General features: G+C 36.2%; 1 protein-coding gene across 4 annotated transcripts in view; it reads right to left on the bottom strand.

The window, feature by feature from the left end:
• The window catches only part of LOC150087353 (uncharacterized), a 521,069-nt gene that overhangs the window by 455,546 nt on the left and 45,844 nt on the right, over positions 1-19,679 (bottom strand). For all 4 annotated transcript variants that reach the window (XM_090371151.1, XM_090371150.1, XM_090371149.1 and 1 more), the window contains exon 3: positions 171-357. In XM_090371151.1, coding sequence (XP_090227277.1) covers positions 171-357 — 187 coding nt within the window. The remainder of the gene's footprint in view (positions 1-170; positions 358-19,679) is intronic.

A 19,679-nucleotide genomic window follows, 5' to 3' on the forward strand; every position in this document is an offset into this window, starting at 1 on the left:
TTATACTGTACTTAATAAAATCATTTTAAAGTTGACCACTTATAAGATGCCACTTCTTTTAAGACTTGAAATGGTCAACTAAGGTATATTTCAATATAAAAATAATGTGCATAAAAGAAGGGAGGGGAAAAATTATATATATATATATACATACACACACATATACATACCTGTTCTCCTCTGTTTTGTTTTTCTCTTTGCTGGCACTGCCCCATCCTTGACCTCCACTAGGAACAAGGCTTATGTTAGGGTTATTACCACTGTTTTCACTTTTCAGACTTGGAAGGTTAGCAGGAGGAGGCATACGGCGCCCTGCGCCAACTTTCCCCAGTGACTGCAATCCATGTTTGGGCAAGACTAAATATAAGACAAATTATATAAACAAAATAATCACAAATAAAAAAAAAAAATACCTTTATTTCAAAATAAAGAATTTTTAAATAAAGGTGAAACTAATTCTGAGCAGAAACATTTGTACACTTCTCAAATAAAACAATAATTAATTTGTGTATGATTTTTTCCTTAAATTCATTCAATTTTTTATTTTTCTCTGATTAATATAAGTGAAAAGTAAATATATATACATATTTACTTTGTCAATTAATTACTAAGATTACAACTTTATAGAACACATAACAAAAATGGGCCATTTAATTTAATAACAACTGTGCATTTATTACTCTTCTAATATATACTTTTTTAAAAAAGTATTTTTCTCTATATTATATATGTTTAGCACTTCACAAGTGACATCACATTTACAAATCTAGCACAACATAAAACATGCACAAACTGTCTAAAGCTAACAGTAGTACTGCATTAAAACTACATTAATCTATGAATTTCGCTTTTCCATACAAATTGTATAGAAAAAAGAAATAGCTGCAGATTTCTATTAGTCTGATTTTATTGAAATTTGGAATGCTCAACAAATATTTTTATAAAAGGCCAAAATATAAAATTTTGAAAATTCATCCAATGGGAGTCCCCGTTACATTCAGCTGGATGGATGGCCATGGTGAAGACAACTGAGCACATATGCAAACACAAATAATTTTAGCAACCATAATGCTAACTACTTAAATCTGAATATCAGTATCAAATAAACCTCTACTACCTGAACAAAACTTTACCAACAGTGACAAACCACTGGACTTGACATTTATCAACACAGACCTTCACTGACTTGACTAAACTGGACGGGACCTGGTCCCATGAGTGATATCCCAAATGGGAACACCAATACCACTGAAGACCAACTGCAGCTTTTTGCTGGCCTTCTTGGCTTTCAAACCATGCTCCTTTGCATGGGCCTATCTTTTCCTTCCCCTCTCCCCTAGGGAAGGGGACAAGACGGTCTTTTCCATCCCCTCCCCTCGCCTCCTTGCCACTCCTGCCTTCACCTGGTGGGGCATGGGCCTGCCCCACTGATTATCTGGGGTTGCCTTCTCTATCATCCCTATATTTCTGTCTTTTCCCCCCAGCCTTCTGTCTCCTCCCCACTACCTAATACGCTAGTGTATACCCCATATAACTTGAAAATTTAAATGCTTTCACACTAAAATCATTTGGCATTTCTACTCAATTTTCTTAACCCCCACAAAACGAGAATTTTTTTAAATTTATTTTTTATTTACTTTTTTTTTTTTTTTTTTTTTAGGTCCTAGCCACTGAAATCTCAGGAAATTAGGTGGCAGGACCTGCTAGAATAAATATCTAAATGTACCTGGTCTGCCTCCACGAGGCATAGTGTGGACAACATTAGCCCCAGCAGGGGTCTAGCAGCTAAATGGCCAGAAGAACAACGATACACAAGGCGACACTTCTGGCCTTTACAGTGAACTGTCACACCTACAATGAAAGCAATGCGGAGATGGGGGAAATCCCTGGTGCCGTTAGACATAAACACACTATACACTATCAATAATGGAAATACCACCATTAATCTTTATAATAGTGATATTGATGCCTTCAACTTTGAAGTGGTTAATTTTTATCACTATTATCCAATATCTCAAAGTGTTCACTTTTAATATCATTCTCTGTCAATGTATCGGGATTACCTCCATTTGTAATAATTTCAATATTGCTATCTCTAACATCAGAAAATTCTACCTTAAGCTCATTGGCAACTCTTTTCCTTTGTCTTATTTACAATATCACTTTCATAAAGTCCTTAATATCATCAATTTTAAAAAAATTTTACCATCATATTGATTTTAAGTAGATTAACTAAATTTCCAAAACATTTTGTCCAGCTACAGCTTAATTTCAGCATGGTAATGGATGTTTAAGGGCACAAAGGCAGCTGAGGCCAAAATGTGCCAGTGCCCACATTATCATTCTACAAGTGTATAATAATTTGGTCCAGTTCAGCATCAGAGAAATTCATTTGTGTATTTTTTTTAAGGGAGGTATACATTTCATCTAGATTAGCACTATTTCAAATTATGAGGAAAAGTGATTAAGTGGAAAGTCCTTTTTATGAAATGGGAATAGTGTGTACAATGCATGCATCAAGATAGGTAGTCTCCCACGAGAAGAAACATATTGGGTTAGGTGTATATGCCCCCTATACCTAATCTCGCTGGTACAACTTCTTCCTTTTGCCTGAAGCTGGAATTCCATAATGCTGATTCCTCTCCGATTTGGAGCAATTTGGATGATAATGAACAAATCATTTGTATCATCCAGATTTCAAACGACTAAAATGCAAAGTTTTTTTTTTATGCTTCAAAAAAAAATCTATGTATGGTACTTGGTTGGTAAACTGTTGGTGCTGTACTGTTTGGCTGCCTGATCTGCTCTCTTATTACCTGTAATCCCAGAATGCTCTGGAATCCAGCAAAACTTCACAGAATGGTTGTTATTCCATAGATGGTTTAAAACTGGAAAGAATTTGTTTTATGATGGGATACGATATTGAAATTTTATTGTCCAGTGCACTCATGAAATCCGTGTATATTACACTGCTATAAAACTAAGAGCAGCAAAAGCTGAATATATCCTATGTTTTAATCAAATTTTAAAAACATAAGTTACCCCGATATTTCTTCATAGGGTATCTTTTCTGCATAACTCTCCAAACCCAACTTTTTTTTGACATGATTTTAAACTGATTTAAAATTACATAAAATTAATTAAAATACTATTAAATGTGTTCAATCCTCTTAGTCCATGAATGATCAGACACCCCCAGGATCAGTCGAAAACCCCAGCCCTATGACTGAAGACGTTATGTCAAAAATTAAAAATAAACACCACTAAAATTATCACGAAAAATACTAAAAACTATGACGAAAATAAATAAATTACAATGAAACAATTTACTAAAAAACTTCCTTCCTTCATTCCTTAAGGGGACCAAACTTTCAACATACAGTTGTGTCACAAGTAGGAATCCAAATACATGATGTGAGTATTCCCCACGCTATTTATTAATGGGAGATTACTTGTTAACAAGCATGTGCGAGAAAGTCCACAAATCAGAGATGAGAAATAGTCCTCGTACGTTAACTGAATTAATTTGTATTCTCATTTGTAAGGTTTCTGCAATTGAAAGCTTTGTGTAACTGTGTTGTACACTAAAAACCTTAGCTTCATTAACCAGGAAAACATGATCCTCGTTTATGGCATGAAATGAAAGTTCTGATGCCATGGCCCTTATTGCTCTAGTGAACACAGCATGTTGTTTAAGACGTGTGTCCAGAAGGAACCTTGTCAATTCCACGTACGATGAATTGCAATTTCTACATGGAATATTATGTACAAAGGGTACTAGGAAAGTTTTGCAATACAGCTTTGTTTATTTAATTTTTTCAAAGTAATTTCCTCTACATTCAATACACCTCTCCATCCTCCAAAACCAATCTTTAAACCAGTTCTGCCAAGTTTCACTAGGGAGTAAAGCACACTCGTTGTCCCAAGCCCGTAGAAGGTCCTCATCACTGGAAAACCGCCTCCCTTTTAGCTTCATTTTCACATGCGGGAACAGTGCAAAGTCGCAGGGAGCAAGGTCTGGACTGTAGGGAGGGTGCTCGAGAAGTTTCAGTCCTGTCGTGGTCAAATATTCGGTGCAGGCTTTGGCACGGTAAGCTGGAGCATTATCGTGATGGAGGTACCAGGTGTCCATTCTTGACTTTGGCCGCAGGTTCTTCATAGATCCAATGACTTTAGGCAGGCATTGTTCAGTATACCACTTAGCTGTGACTGTCTTCTGCGTGTCCAAAATGACACGTTCCACAATTCCACTCGATTTGAAAACACAGCTATCATTTTCTTCTTTACAGATCGGGATTTTCTGACAATTACGGGTGTGTCGTCATCAAAGACCTAAACTTTGTTTTGAGCCTTGGTCGGCAGATCGTAATAGTACAGCCAAGTCTCGTCACCTGTCACGATGTTGTTCACATACCGAGATTGTCCCTTATCAAACTTTTTTAACATCTCCCGGCACCAAGTCACAAGTCGTGTCATCTGCTCTTCAGTCAGTTGATGCGGCACCCAGAGAGAACAAAGTTTCTTCACGTTCAAATGACCTTGCAGAATCGAACGAATTGCTGGTGCATTTAGGCCCAAAGTATCCTCTATCTGTTGGTAGGTCACTCGCCTGTTTTCGTCAAGCATTTTCCTCACAGCAGTAACGTTTTCCTCCGTAACTGACGTTCGTGGCCTTCCCGGCCTCTCAGAATCCTCCAGAGTGAAATTTCCCCTTTGGAATTCTCTATACCACCTGAATATCGTTGTACGATGTGGACAATCATCATCTAGTGCAAGAGTCATTTCTTCTAAGCACTGGTCTATGGTTAAACCACGCACAAAATTATACCGCAAAACTGTCCTTATCTCATTTCGTGACCACGATGCCATCGCAAGCACTTTACACTCTCACTACTAATGAACAACTGAGCCCATCGACTTGGCGCGGCGGCTACTATGCACGTATGAACATGTCTCAACATGCAGCAACAAGAAGCTTCCTGTGATTCATTGTTGCGTCATATTGCAAAACTTTCCTTGTACCCTTTGTACTACATGTATTTCTATGGGTGAAGAGAGGGGTATGGAACGATTTTTTTTTAATATGGAATGAAGTTTCTATGTGGGTTTCACTATAACCCTGAATTCAGTATCTCTTAAAGGAATATTAAGCTGTTTTTACCATTGCTGAATGTACGGAATTTTAATAAAGTACTTTTTCCCAATTGTATTTGTTCTTCAATTTTATTTTCTAATGCAGTCTGAGTTGTCGAATATTTATGAGTTTGTAAACTGATTTTATATAATGGAATGTTCATAGATGAAAGAATGATAACTAGTATGATGTAAAAACATCCTTGTATTTGTAGGCTTACAGCAGATTTTAAACCGTAATTGTCTCTTTCTCTTGTTAGTGTAAAATTTAAAAAATTAAGTCTTTGTCTGTATATTCTCATTCTCTAATGTGAATTTTAACCATTTATGTACATTGTTGAGAGTCCATAAGACATTATTAGTGGTCTTTTCATCCGATATGATGAGGATGTCATCCAAATATCTCCCGTAAAAAGTAATCTTAGGTAAAAACGGTGACAAATATTTGTCCAATTTTATTTAAGTATATTTTGGCAATAAGATCATTCAGACTTAGTACCATAGGTAACCTGAATATTTGTCTAGAAACTTGATGCTGGAAGGAGATGTAACTAAAAATTTAACTAAATTAAAAATTTCTATTTTTGGAAATTTGGTCTGCTTTATATTAACTGTGTTATTATTGAATAGGTCCCCCATATTGTGTCCAATGCATATTCTATATTGACAGTGTATAAAGATACTACATCCAATGAAATTAGTTTGTCCCCCTCTCCTATCCTTCAATACTTTAAATTTGTAAATAACGTATCAATTTTTTATGCTAAAATCCATTTGTCTAAAAGGCTTTAAAGTTTGTCTAAAGAAAAGAGAAGAATGACAAAGGAAGCTTCTTGTAAGGTTCCTTGTACCTAGGGAGCTATGGAAAAGCTCTTGTACCAACTTATATAGCATAAGTTGTGTGGCCAAAGGAGCAAATGCCAAGTTGTGAGACAATAGGTCTAATTGTCCGATACAATTGGGAAAAAACACTTTATTAGAATTCCGTACATTCAACAATGGTACAAACAGCTTAATATTCTTTTCAAAGATACTGAATTCAGGGTTATAGCAAAACTTATACAGAAACTTCATTCCATATTAAAAAATCATTCTGTACTCCCCTCTTCCCCCACAGAAATACATGATGTAGTATATAATATTCCATGTGGAAATTGCAATTTGTTGTATGTGGGATCGACAAGGTGCCTTCTGGACATAGTCTTAAACACTATACTGTGTCAGTTAGAGAAATAAGGAACGTAGTGTCGGAAATTTCATTTCATGCCGTAAACGAGGATTACGTTTTCCTGTTTAATGAAGCTAAGGTTTTAAGTATACAACACAATTACACAAAGCTTTTAATCGCAGAAAGCTTAGAAATGAGAATACAAAGTAATTCAGTTAACATACAATGACCATTTCTCATATCGGATTTCTGGACTTGCTCGTGCATACATGTTAACAAGTAATCTCCCATTAATAAATACTCATATCACGTATTTGGATTCCTACTTGTTACATGACGGCATGTCAAAAAGTTTGGTCCCCTTAAGGAATGAAGTTTTTTTTTTATTAAATTGTTTCATCGTCGTAGTTTCTAGTATTTTTCGTGATAGTTTTAGTCGGGTTTATTTTTAATTTTTGACATAATGTCTTCAGTCTCTCGAGGTTTCATGGAGGATTGGATAGGTCTGGGATCACGCAGGGCTTTTGGCTGTGATCCCAAGGGTGTCTGATCATTAATGGACTAAGAGGATTGAACACATTTAATAGTATTTTAAGAATTTTACATAACTTTAAAACATTTTAAAATCATGTCAAAAATAAGTGGTTTGGAGAGTTATGCAGAGAAGATAAACCGTGAAAAAATATTGAGGTAACTCTTTTGTGTTTTTAAAATTACACTGCTAGCATTGTCAAAAGCATTAATATTCTCTAATGCTAATTTAATTGCATATAACTGCCACATTCAACCGATAGGAATTACTTTTTAACTGATCTGATCTTTCAGTTAAAAAGCTGCCCTTCAGCCTATCATATGAGCTGAATATTTTCTCATATGATTAAATGCCAAGCATCACCGTTCGACGTTGTGTCCCTGACTACCAGCAAAAGTGACTTCAACTACAAGTTAAATACTGATAGAACTGTGGAAGAGCAGCAGTTATAACCATGAGGGAATCAGGCCCAAAGTACCTCTATTATTAGTTTTGATAGTATGCTATGACCAGAAAGAATGTAGCTATCTTTTGTACAAGTTAACACAATAAGCACCATTTTCTTGTTTACCAACATTGTGTTGGTGGAAAACATTCATAGCATCTTTCTGTAAGGCTGATGAACTAAGAATCTCATATCATAATACGCAGCTGTTATAAAAAAATTCTTGTAGTGCCAGCTGAAGAAATCAGCATCCTTTCCACTGGACACACACATACATGTATGTATGTGCGTGGAGCATATGTTTATTGAGTATTAATTATTACAATGTGTGCATGTACAGAAACAAGGGCTATTTGCATGTTGTCCAGTCATAGTTGCCAATCTTGGAAATTCAAAAAGCTGGATATCTGGTATTTGTGGGCAGAAGAAAAACAGATGATTTTTTGGAAGTTTCACTGAAACTAAATAAAAAAGTAAAATTTCACTGAAAAAAATACTATAGCTGTTTTTCATAATAAATTACAGCATAGAATAGTTTACCAGTACAATATGCTTTTAGACATTGGCTCAACTAACACTTTTCTGCTTGTAGATTTCTATTTGGATTCTCTATTAGACACATCAACTGATCATGATACAATAGCAGACTTTGCACATCAAAAATGCTGAATCAAAGTTTTGTTTATAACAAAGGCACTGCTATTCAATAGCATTCCCAGAATTTCTAAAACTGTATCAGAAAGATCTAAATTCAGTTTTTTTTCTCTCTCAGCTCTTACCTGATTAAAAATTCTGACACTCAGCATTGCTATAAGGAATTATTAAAATCCTAAGTATTAATGTGGTCTGAACTGACAAGTGCATCTTGTGAGCTTATCAGTTCACAGACCACTGTATATTAACTGCTTTCTTCTTTCATAATAGTATCTAGTAGGTACTCATCAAACTGAATTTTTTTTTTTTTTTTTTTGTGAAATTGATGTTTCAATTTGGCTCAAAAAAACTTGTCCTCCAGATAGCAAATTGGTTGTCTAGATACAATTGTGTTTAAATTAAATAACATTTGACTTAATGTTTCCAAAAACCCAATTGGGAAGCATGATATCTACCAGCTTCTGCTATGAGTATATTTAATATTTCAAGTAGCAAAATTTTTTTGAATCGTATCAGCATTGACAGTACATGTGTAAATATGCACTAATGCTATTTCATTTTACTGTTTACGTGTATGAAACAAGTCTCAGTAAAGTTTTACAATAACCTGTTTTGACTTTCAACATGTATAGTCTCTCACTGCTCTTTGTAATTACAAATGATAAGTAAGGCAGCCTTTGCTAATTTATTGAACAGAAAAGGGCAGTCAGTGTTTTTAGCTTATTTCTAGCTTGCATTGAGCAGCATGGGTTATGTGCTGAAAATGAATCATTTTCTTTGAAAAAGAATCAAATTATATTAGTTTTTAAAAACTTTATTAATCTTGATTGCATTCTAAATTGGGAAAGGGAATCATCCCTGGGGTGTATAGTACAGGGATGCTGATCTTGTAAATGCTGATCAGGAAGCAGCTGGAAACTTTAAGGTGGAGTTTCAAGAGCTCATTGAGAAGGGTTACCTTCCTCAACAAGTCTTTAATACAGACAAACCAGGCCTCTTTTGGAAATGAATGCCCATGCAAACATACAACACAAAAGAAGACCATTGCCTAGGCATAAGCCTATGAAGTATAGACTTACTCCACTATGGAGTCCAATTGCCTCTTGAGATTTTAAACTTAAGCCAATATTGGCTTACCACTCAGAAACTCCAAGTGTTTAAACAGCAAAATGTCATCAAAGGCAGGTTGAGCATCTTCTGGCAGTGGAACAAAAAGGCCTGGGTGACAAGACACCACTTCAATGAATGGGTATTTGAAGTGTTTTGTCCTTCAGTCAAAAGTTACTTATAAAAGACAAAAACTTCCATTAAAGACATTGTTACTTTTGGATAATGCTTCGGGCCATGATCTTGAACTCGCCCAATCTTCGGAGGAGCAATGTGGCTTGGTTACTGTCAAATTTCTCCCGCCCAATACCACCCCTCTGCTTCAGCCAATGGATCAGCAAAGTGATTACCAACTTTTAAAAAATTTACACAACGAACATGCTTGCCCAGTGCTGTGAAGAGATTTCAGAAGACAGAGCCATCACCTTAAAGGAATTCTGGAAGACAAGATTTAACATCTTAGACTGTGTAAATATCATTGTGAATCCTTGGAATGAAGTTTCTGCTCAGTACCTCGATGCAGCCCGGAAGAACTTGTGGCCTTCAGTCATCCATGATTTTGAAGGGTTTGAAGGTGTTCTACAGCAGGAAATTATCACTTGTGGCGAGTCCTTGACTCTTGAGGTTGATGGGGTGATGTGGAGGAGTTAATTGAAAATCATGGAAGGGAGTTAACAGAGAAGCTCCATGAATTAGAGCAGATGAGATAGCATGACAGTGGAGATGAGGAACATGAGGAGGATGATGATGTAGCAACAACAAGAAATTAAGACATGTTTGCTGTGTGGGACATTGTGAAGAGAACAGTAAGAAAAACCCAGATATTGAAACCACTTGAATTGATGACCTGCAAATTTGAAGATCAGGTATTAAGTTATTTCAAGAACCTTCAGAGAAAGTGCCAAAAACAAACCACTTTGGGTAGTTTTTATATCATAAGTAGCAAGAGGCAGCAATCAAAAAGAACATCAGATCCTGAACGTTGTCCTGATATCTTGAGGGTAGAAGATTCTTCAACTTCATCAACTCCATCACCACACCGCCATTAAACAGCTTTCGGGTGTAAGTTAAATGAAAATTACCATTCTTATTTTATGATGTTTATAATTATCAATTTAAGCATTTTGGGGGCAGTGGAAATAAATAAAAATGTGGCACCACCAGCACTTTATCTTTTTCAATTTGTATCATGTTTTAATGTTAATTCTAGTGTAAAGACAGCCCACAATTTTAGAGCAACTTCTTCCTTTTTTTTAAGATAAAAGGTGTAGTATACACTGGAAAATACGGTATTCTATACAGGGTGATTCACTACCAGTGTGACAAACTTGCAGGAGGTGTAGGGGGCACAAAGACAAATCGGAATCACATAACATTGCAGGGTCCGAAATGCCTTTGTCATAGAGGACGTTGAGCGGGAGGTCAGGTGAACAGCAATCCCGCTGGAAGTCAGTATTTGCGAACCGTTTCTGTTGAAGAAACCAAGTGGCAAAAGTCCTCCGGAGTGGATAATCCACAGGCTCCAATGATTGGATGCGTTGCAGATGGTATGAACTCATTTGGTTTGGTGACAGTATCCTCCATACGGTGGATTGGGAAATACCCAATCGTTGGCCTATCGCTCGAGTACTCATACTCTGATTGCCTTCTGCAAGACGTAGGACATTCTCCTCATTGTCTGGTGTCCTCGTCGTTCGTTCTCGATTCATGGTACCTCTCATGAAACAACCAGTCTCACGTAACCTTCTGTGCACACGTGCGAAAATCGTATGATGAGAAGCACGCCTGTGCGGGAAACGTTCCTGGTACAAGCGCAGAGCGGCACGCCCATTACAGTCCGCAACTCCATACGCGAGGTGCACGTTGGCCAGTTCAACGTTTGAATACTCGTCCATCCTACTGCCTCGGGAACCGGTTCGCAAATGCTGACGTCCAGCGGGATCGCTGTTCACACAACCTCCCGTTCAACGTCCTCTACTGCATGACGAAGGCATTTCGGACCCTGCAATGCAATGTGATTCCGATTCGTCTTTATGCCCCCTACACCACCTACAAGTTTGTCACACTGGTAGTGAATCACCCTGTATAAAACTAATACAATTTCCATTATAAAAATCACCTTTTGGAGAGAAATGGTTTAGTTAACAAGCAAAAATTGCAACTTCCGAGGTATTGGAACGAACTGACAAAAAAAAAAAACGTGTTATTGTGTTCACATTACGATATTTTCACAATGTGGTGTCCCTGGAACAGTTTAATATCGTAAAGTGGAGGTCCACTGTATTCACAGGTATTGACCAAGGCCATAATTTGTTAACAATTTTTTTTTTTAAATTTGTAGAATTTAAAAGTTCTGATTTTAATGCAGTTTCACTTATTATCATTATCACTATTATTTTTTTTTGCAAAAAGGGGCAAAAAAAAAAAAAAAAACAGGAAAGGAACAGTTTGTCTTTATTCAGAAACTAATAATTTAGATTACTAGTTTCTTAATAAAAACTGAAAACTTTGGTACCAGCTCTATTATGAGAGAAGGTTCAAAAACAGATCCCCTATTGTAAATATGGACAGTTGGCAGCTATATGCAAGCAGAAATACCCCAAGTAGCTCATAAGAGAGTGACTGCCCTCTCCACCTAAGATCGGCTAACTACACCTGATGGGATCTAAATGAACAACACTGCAAACCGCTGTAATCAGAGAAAATCTTAATCATTATGCAATTTAAAATATCCATTTCTATACGTAATTGTTTATATATTTAAATTAAAATTCAACAAATACTCCATAAAGTAATAATTTTTAAAAATACATTAGAAAGTTTACCTTCCTTTGTTTATCAAGGTGCACCTTAATTTGAAAAACAGATGCCTAAAAATAACTTACAAATACATGGATTTTAGAGCTCTTAAAATAGAAGATGAGCATTGCATCCTCCAAAGCTGACAAAAACCCCAAATCCACTCTGAAAGTACAATGCATTCAATTTACTTTAGAGTGTTGTCAAAAGCTCCTAAAATGCAATTAAAATTCAGATTTCCTAGTCAAAACTGAAGTCAGGGGAAAACTTCACTATTGGCCTGGGAACTGTTAAATAAAAATTACATAACATTTTCTGTGAAAATGATTTAAGAACATTTTTAAACCATTCTCTTATCATAACGTTCACTAAGATAAATGAATAAACAAAAAAAGTTTTTCCTCCTTTTGAAAGGAGGGCCATTATTAACTAAACTTTAAACTATGATACAGTTTAGGACTAAAGCCTCAGGTTATTTATGTAAAGAGTTTAACTAATGTACAAGTTAGTGCAATTGTATCATTTCAATACATAGCCAACTACTTAAACAGTTATAAATTGGTACCATTAAGTATATCTCATATTGTGAATACCTTCACAACAAGTTGCCATGATATTGCACTACCTCGAATAAGTAACACTTCACCATAGGAGAAGACTATTGTTACTTATTCTCAGAGGATACTATACCCATACGGCACCGTTTCGGAGCTTACTGGCTCCTCCTCAGTGGATGGGCAGGTACCCTGGTGTTGCAATGATAACAACCCAGTTGCAAAGTATAAATCCACAATGAGAGATGCCTGATGGTGTGGTGTGGAGTAATTTAGATTACAATATAGTTTAGGGCTAACGCCTCAGGTTATAAAGAGTAACTAATGTACAAGTTAGTGCAATTGCATCATTTCAGCCAACTACTTAAATAATTATAAACTGGTATCACTAAGTATAGTTCATACTTAATAATGCCAATCTATGGTGAAGTGTTACTTATTCGAGGTAGTGCAATATCATGGCAACACGTGAAGGTATTCACAATATAAGATATACTTAATGATGCCAATTTATAACTATTTAATTAGTTGGTTATGTACTGAAATGATGCAATTGCACTAACATTAGTTTAACTCTTTACACAACCTGAGGCTTTAGCCCTAAACTATATCGTAATCTGAATTACTCCACACCATCCAGGATCTCTCATATTGTGGATTTATAACTTCACAACTGGGTTGTCTTCATTGCAACATCGGGGTAACCTGCCCACCCACTGAGCAGGAGCCAATAAGCTCCGAAACGGTGCCATATGGGTGATGGTATCCACTAAGAATAAGTAACAAGTCTTCTCCTATGGTGAAGTGTTACTTATTCGAGGTAATGCAATATCGTGGCAACTCGTTGTGAAGGTATTTACAATATGATATATACTTAATGACGCCAATTTATAACTATTAAAGTAGTTGGCTATGTACTGAAATTATGCAATTGCACTAACTTGTACATTAGCTAAACTTTAAACCTTAATCATAATTCAAAGATAAATTACAAGGTCTAGATGCTCACTGCTTGAACTCTTTCAGTACTCTTGCATTTAAACTTTGATTCACTAAAATTTCTTTCGCTAGTTGTACTGGTGGCTCATACACAGAGTACACATCTGGCTACTCTTGCCAAATCTGAAATTACTTTCTCATGGTTTTTTCTATTAACGGACAATATTAAAATTTTAAAACCAAAATAGTGAAAATTTCAACTCAGAAACCAAATTTGAGGTAATGAAAACTCTTAGCACTAAGTACAAGTACTTGACCAAATGCCATACTTGGATATTAGTGAATTCCAACTAATGATTAGGACAATTAATAACAATTATTGATATAACAGGGTTACCAGAAATGTGGTGCCACTGAAATTGGGGATAAAGAGTTCCACTATGGTATGTATAATGTATTTAGGATAGATAGGAAAGATAGAAGGGGCAGTGGAGTCGTGCTTCTTATCAAAAGCAGCCTGGCCACAAAAAATAACTGAGTCAGAAGTTACATCTGCCAGCATAAAGTGGGAGTAATCTACAGACTAGAAGATTGTGAAGACTAATGAGAGACTAAGTCTACATGCAGATGGAATGGGCAAGCAAGTGTGTATGTCATGCTATGGGTACTTCAATCTGCCCCTAACTGATTGGAATAAATGGGGGGAACTTACCCCTAATATTTAGAGAAAACAGTAGGGGTAAGAATATTCTATTCTAGACATCATTACTAACAAATGACATCATAGGGCTTACAGTACTGGAACCATTGGCAGATGTGATCATACAGTAGTTAGTTGGAAGATAAAGAAAGATGTTGCAGTGGTTAAAGATAAAGGCACAGGTTTTAATTTCAGAAAAGGGTGTTATAGCATATATTAATTGGGTAGATTGCAGAATGAGTGATACATCAGAATCATAGAATACGCTTAAAACAATAATTACAAAAGCCATGAACGCATGTACACCACTAATACTAGAACTGCCAGCTAGCAAAAATACCCGAAACCACCATTGCTGGTCATTTAACCACTGTTTTATACACAGACTTGTTATTTTCAACATTTTATTATAAGCATTGATATAAAGCAACTGGCAACAGTACATAGTGTTGTGTTTATGCTAATACAGATAAGTGTTTTGTTGTTTGCATTGCAAACAACAAAACACTTATTTACAATTCAAGGCAAAAACGGTTTGCCTTTTACTGCCTAATTTGGCATCAATGCCTTTTAAGAGGTTTTACATGGCCACTATTGTTACTGGTTTGAGCTGCTGCTTTCCATGAATCTATATATTCTTTTCCAAGTTCTTTCTTCAGCTAGATGCAACAAAATCTCTTCTCTTCATAACTTCCCCCCCGTCACTTCTTTATAAACAATCCAAGCACTGATTAATGCAAGATCTAATATATTATAAAAGATGTGAACCTGCTTTTGTTGCATATATATTTTTTTTTTTTTTTTTTTTTTTTTTTAACTATTTAGTCTAAAAACAACCCATACTTTGTTTTGTTGAAATACAATACTGTGTCAGGCTTCTTCTTTGTACCATTACTTATTGCAACACTTGTAAAAAGTGAACTCAAGATTAAGATTTTTATTTACTTTGGCCTGATAATTCATCAGAGTGCAATCATGACGTTTCCAAACTGAAGTGGAATATTATAATTCTGCCTTTTTTTATGGACATTGGAACTTCTTTACAAGCACAATTCAGTTCTCACTACATAGTATTTTTCTGGCCTAATTTCTTTGCCAAATCAAAACTGGTAAATAAGTTTTCAGTGGCTAGATTTCAACCTCTATTCAAAAAATGGTCTTGTTAGTTTTAGGACAACATATTCAGAAATTGGTTGACTAACTTGGTGTATATCATATTTCCCCAAATAAGGAAAGCCATTCAGTAGATATTTTGAAGCTGTGTGAACTGCCAACCAAAACTTTATACCCAATTTCTCTTGTTTTCTGGCCATATACTAGGTGAATCAATGTCTAGCTTTAGTTGGAAATAGCTGCTCATATACATGCTTTACAGTTGGAAATAAATTTGCACAATATTTCTGAAGCTAAAACAAAATTATCACTAGATGCTCCTTCCTTGAATTTTTATGAACCACTTAATTTCAAGGAAGTGATGTGACATTATATCATGAAAAAAAAACTGAAGCCCCCATAGCCTTGACCATAGAACTATCCAGTTCTAAATTTCTAGCAACATATGCTCTGCTTCAGCTTGTATAAGGAGTTTGCCCAAGGTTATCATGAATTATGTTCCTTTATAGTGCATGTCCAACTGAAGGACCATCAACTTTAAAACTTCCCACATGTGCCCAGATTTGAAGTACGTTTGCTGCCCAGTGATAAACAGTTTTATGATTATGAAGCTGTGTATTATCATCTACAGTATCACTTGATTTAAAGAATCAGAAGTATTATTTTCACAACTAGACTCCCCACCAATTTCATTAGGAATCCATTCCTCATTTTCTTCTTCTCTAAATTCATCCTCACTGCTCTCCAAACTCATTTTCAGATAGCTTTTCTAATTCCTCTATACATTTTTGAATCTGCTCTTGGGTAAGACAACACTATCGCCACATTTTAGTAACACAATCGAACCAGCACTGTAAAAATTGTTGAAATAATTTTCCACGAATAGTTTTACCTAGACCAAATTAAAATGGCACAGCCCAACAATATAACAGTGACTCCTACACATGCTCAGACATGAAGTGGCATGCACAGACATACACACCTGGGCATGTACTTGCACAAAAAATAGAGGGGTTCAAATCAAAATTGTTGGTCGTAAGTTAAATAAATGCAAAAACTTGATTAAATGTATAAAAATTAGCTAATTTAATCAAAATTTTACAAACAGTCAAATTGACTGCTTTGGTGGTTTTAAGTATAGAGCTAAAATTTAAAAGAAAAATGTGTGCAAAAATATTGGCAATTGTGAATGCTCTAAGTTAATGGAAAATTGGGAAATGTCATGGACTCTCACTTCTATAGTTAAAAAGACTGCAAAATTGCAACAATTTAAAGTAGGTGAATGGTCAAATTGACCATCCTGGGGTTCTAGTGTTAAGATAATGTAGAATGAAGTGGATACCAATGTGGAGATCCCCAGTCTAACAGGGCAAAAAAAGACAATATGGAAAATTTGTTGAGTGATGAAAAGTACAGAAGCCTACAACAACTACAAGTTGATCTGTAATAGTACCATAAATAATATTAGGAAGCCAAGGCTGAGCATGAGAAAGCATTGGCTAAGAGCAAAGAATAGGAAAGGTTTCTCATGTATGTGAATACAAAAAATAAGAAAACAAATCAGATCAGACCCTTCTTTACTGGGTGTAGGAAGGTCTTAGATAACCCATCTGATGTTGCTGATGAATTAAATAGGTACTTCACATCAGTCTTTACTATTCAAAGACAATTCACACTGAGGAGAGGCTATGTAAGTGAGACTGAGAAATGAAATTAGTAATTCCAAATTACCAATGACTGGTTATTAAAAAATGTTCAAGCCTAAAGGTAAATAACCCAAGCATGGTACTAAGTACTACAGGTTCTAATACCTCTCGTGTTTTGGGTTTACATAAAAAAAAAAAAAATAAATAAATAAATAAAATAAGGCTCCTGGAGTTAATGGAATATACCCAGTAATTTTGAAGGAGGCCAGAGAGTGCACTGAACCATTGAGATTAATTATGAGGGCATCAATGGACTCAGGAGAGATTTTTTGGATTGCTTTAAAAGTAGCAATTTAAAAAAAAAGCAGCTGCCATTATCAATCCACTACAGGATGGAAGCCTACTCAACAATTCATGTTGTGAGAAATGGACCATCATCTGCCATGCTGATCCAGTGTGGGTTGGCAGCTCGACTGTATTTGGCAGTCAAGGGCTTGAACACCAATCTACTCAAAGAGCATATACCACACACCAGCTCCTGACCACTCAGCTACAGAGGCCATTTTAAAAGTAGCAGTTACTGGGAGCTAAACTTTGCAGAGGCAAAAAAAAAGTTTGTTTAAGCAAGAAAATAGCATCTCGATACTTTCCTGTTTTTTTTTCAAAAATAGCATCTCAATACTTTCCTGTTTTACCAAAAATAGCCTTCCGATATTTTCCCTGCTTTACCAAACTTTTTTCAGTTCCTCAAAGTTTAGTGCCTAGTAACTGCTACTTTAAAAGTCAATTAATTTTCTTTTCTATCTCCGGGCAGTGCTTTTGGCTTAATGTGTCACACAGTGTCATCTTGGCATTATGGAAGCAGTTACAGGCAGGAACTGTCAACCAGAAAAGAGCTACCTGGCACTAACAGCAAGACGGAACCCTGCTATGTCCTATCATTAAATGTCCCTCGATGTTTTCAGAAGGCTCAATTCAAGTGGACTCTGGTTTGTATCCCATTAACCCCAAACCACTGCACAGATTATCGAAAATGGTGTCATAAACATGTGACTTGGAGTCCTGGCAAATGGGATACAATTCTGTTCTCTGATCAGTCCCATTTTAACCTACAAACAAATTCTAGACGTTTCATCTGCAGACAACAAGGAATACGTTATCATCCCTCCAATATCAGAAAAGGGACACTTACAGTGGAGGCAGTGTTCTCATGTGGGGCAAAATAATGATCAATGGCGGCACCCCTCTTGGTGCTTTTGATAGGGTACCATAACTGTGCAAAGATACCAGGAACAGAACCCTGTGTGCAGCTTTTTAGGGGTGCAGTTGGGCCCAAATTTTCTTTTCATGAACAAGAGTGCCACTATACATAGAACTGAAGTGGAGGAGGAATATCTTCAAACTGAAGATATCCGACAACTGTTGTGGCCAGCACTATCACCAGACTTAAATCCAATCAAACACATGTGTGGGCCATCCTTGGGCATCGTATTCATGCCGACAGCCAACTCCTCGGGCACTGGTTACTTTACATTCTTCCACCAGCACAGAGCTAATTTCTGAGCAGGTGGAAGAATGTAATTTGTTGCTACAGAACCTTATAGACACCCTTGTATCCAGCATGGTTCACTGCCAAATTTTGTCCCATTTCATCACAAGCTGCACAAGTTACGTTTTCTGCGTGTTCTGTTAATTTTGTGGAACAGTGTAGATTATTGTATATAACTATTCTTTTCATGAATGAAAAAAAAAAAAATTTTCCACCTAAATGTTATTACCTAGGAGTGATGAAATGGTGAGAGATTCCTGTAATGTGGGTATGGGGGAATTCTTCCTGGAATGAATGTTCATCAGATGGGTAGTCCACAAAAATATGGGGAATGGCATGAATGTCCTTATTCATAGCCAAGTTAGTACAATTTTTTGCCAGTTTAATCCAAGGCTTGAAAAACAGGATTTCTTCAACCAACATATAAAACTAGTTCTTCAACCCTCTAGGTTTTTGAATATAGAGGGTTGAGAACTAGTTTTATATGTTGTAGTTTTTTGTTTATCCAGCATTGACAGCTTAACTGTCACTGGTGATTACAGCTGTTTCAGATTATCTGCCTAGAGTTTTCACATGGTATTTTCATTTCATGATTAGGTGCTGTTCAGGCTAACCTGGTAGGAACTGTCAGCTACTTCATTGCCTAGGATTCCAATGTGTCCTGGTACCCAACCGAAATATGCCTTTTCCATTCTTCAAGTATAGATATGAAGTTGAAAATTTGCCAGAAGACAGGGTCAGAAGCCTCAAAAGGGTTTCTAAGTGTGTGCAATTAACTTAGAGAATCCCTGTATATTATACTTCTTAAGATACCTGCTGATTTTATATGTTCCCAGCTAAAATTTTTTTGCTGTAAATTCAGCAGTATATATGCCATGTTCTGTTGGCCGTTGTTTTGACGAAAGTCGTATCTGCAGAAAACTGCAGCTACACCTACCTAGTTTTCATTCTTTAACCAGTCTGCATATACTGGGATGAAAGCAAAGAACTGGTCAATGATGGTGGCATGTAGTGCAGGACATTTTCATAAGGAAGCATATCTCTGCTCCACTTTTAGAGTGTAAGAGCACACTGTGGTGGAGTTTAGCATCACAGTGGATGAGAGAAGCTTGTGTTTGGTTGCAGTGTTACCTAGCGTCAACTCTAGTCCATTAGTATTTGCTGGAGTTGTATTCTTAGAGCTATACTAGACAGGCACTTAAAGTGTCGGCATCAGCTGGCATTGTAAATGCCTCCAAAACAGCAAACTACACATAGCATTTCTAACATCAGATCATTTCAAACTAGAAGGGGCGTTTCTAGCATTTAAATGGATACCACCAGCAACTGACCTTTTTTGT

The sequence above is a fragment of the Mastigoproctus giganteus genome, chromosome 4 (genome assembly GCF_048544385.1).
Source record: "Mastigoproctus giganteus isolate SK-2022 chromosome 4, ASM4854438v1, whole genome shotgun sequence".
Lineage (NCBI taxonomy): Eukaryota > Metazoa > Arthropoda > Arachnida > Uropygi > Thelyphonidae > Mastigoproctus > Mastigoproctus giganteus.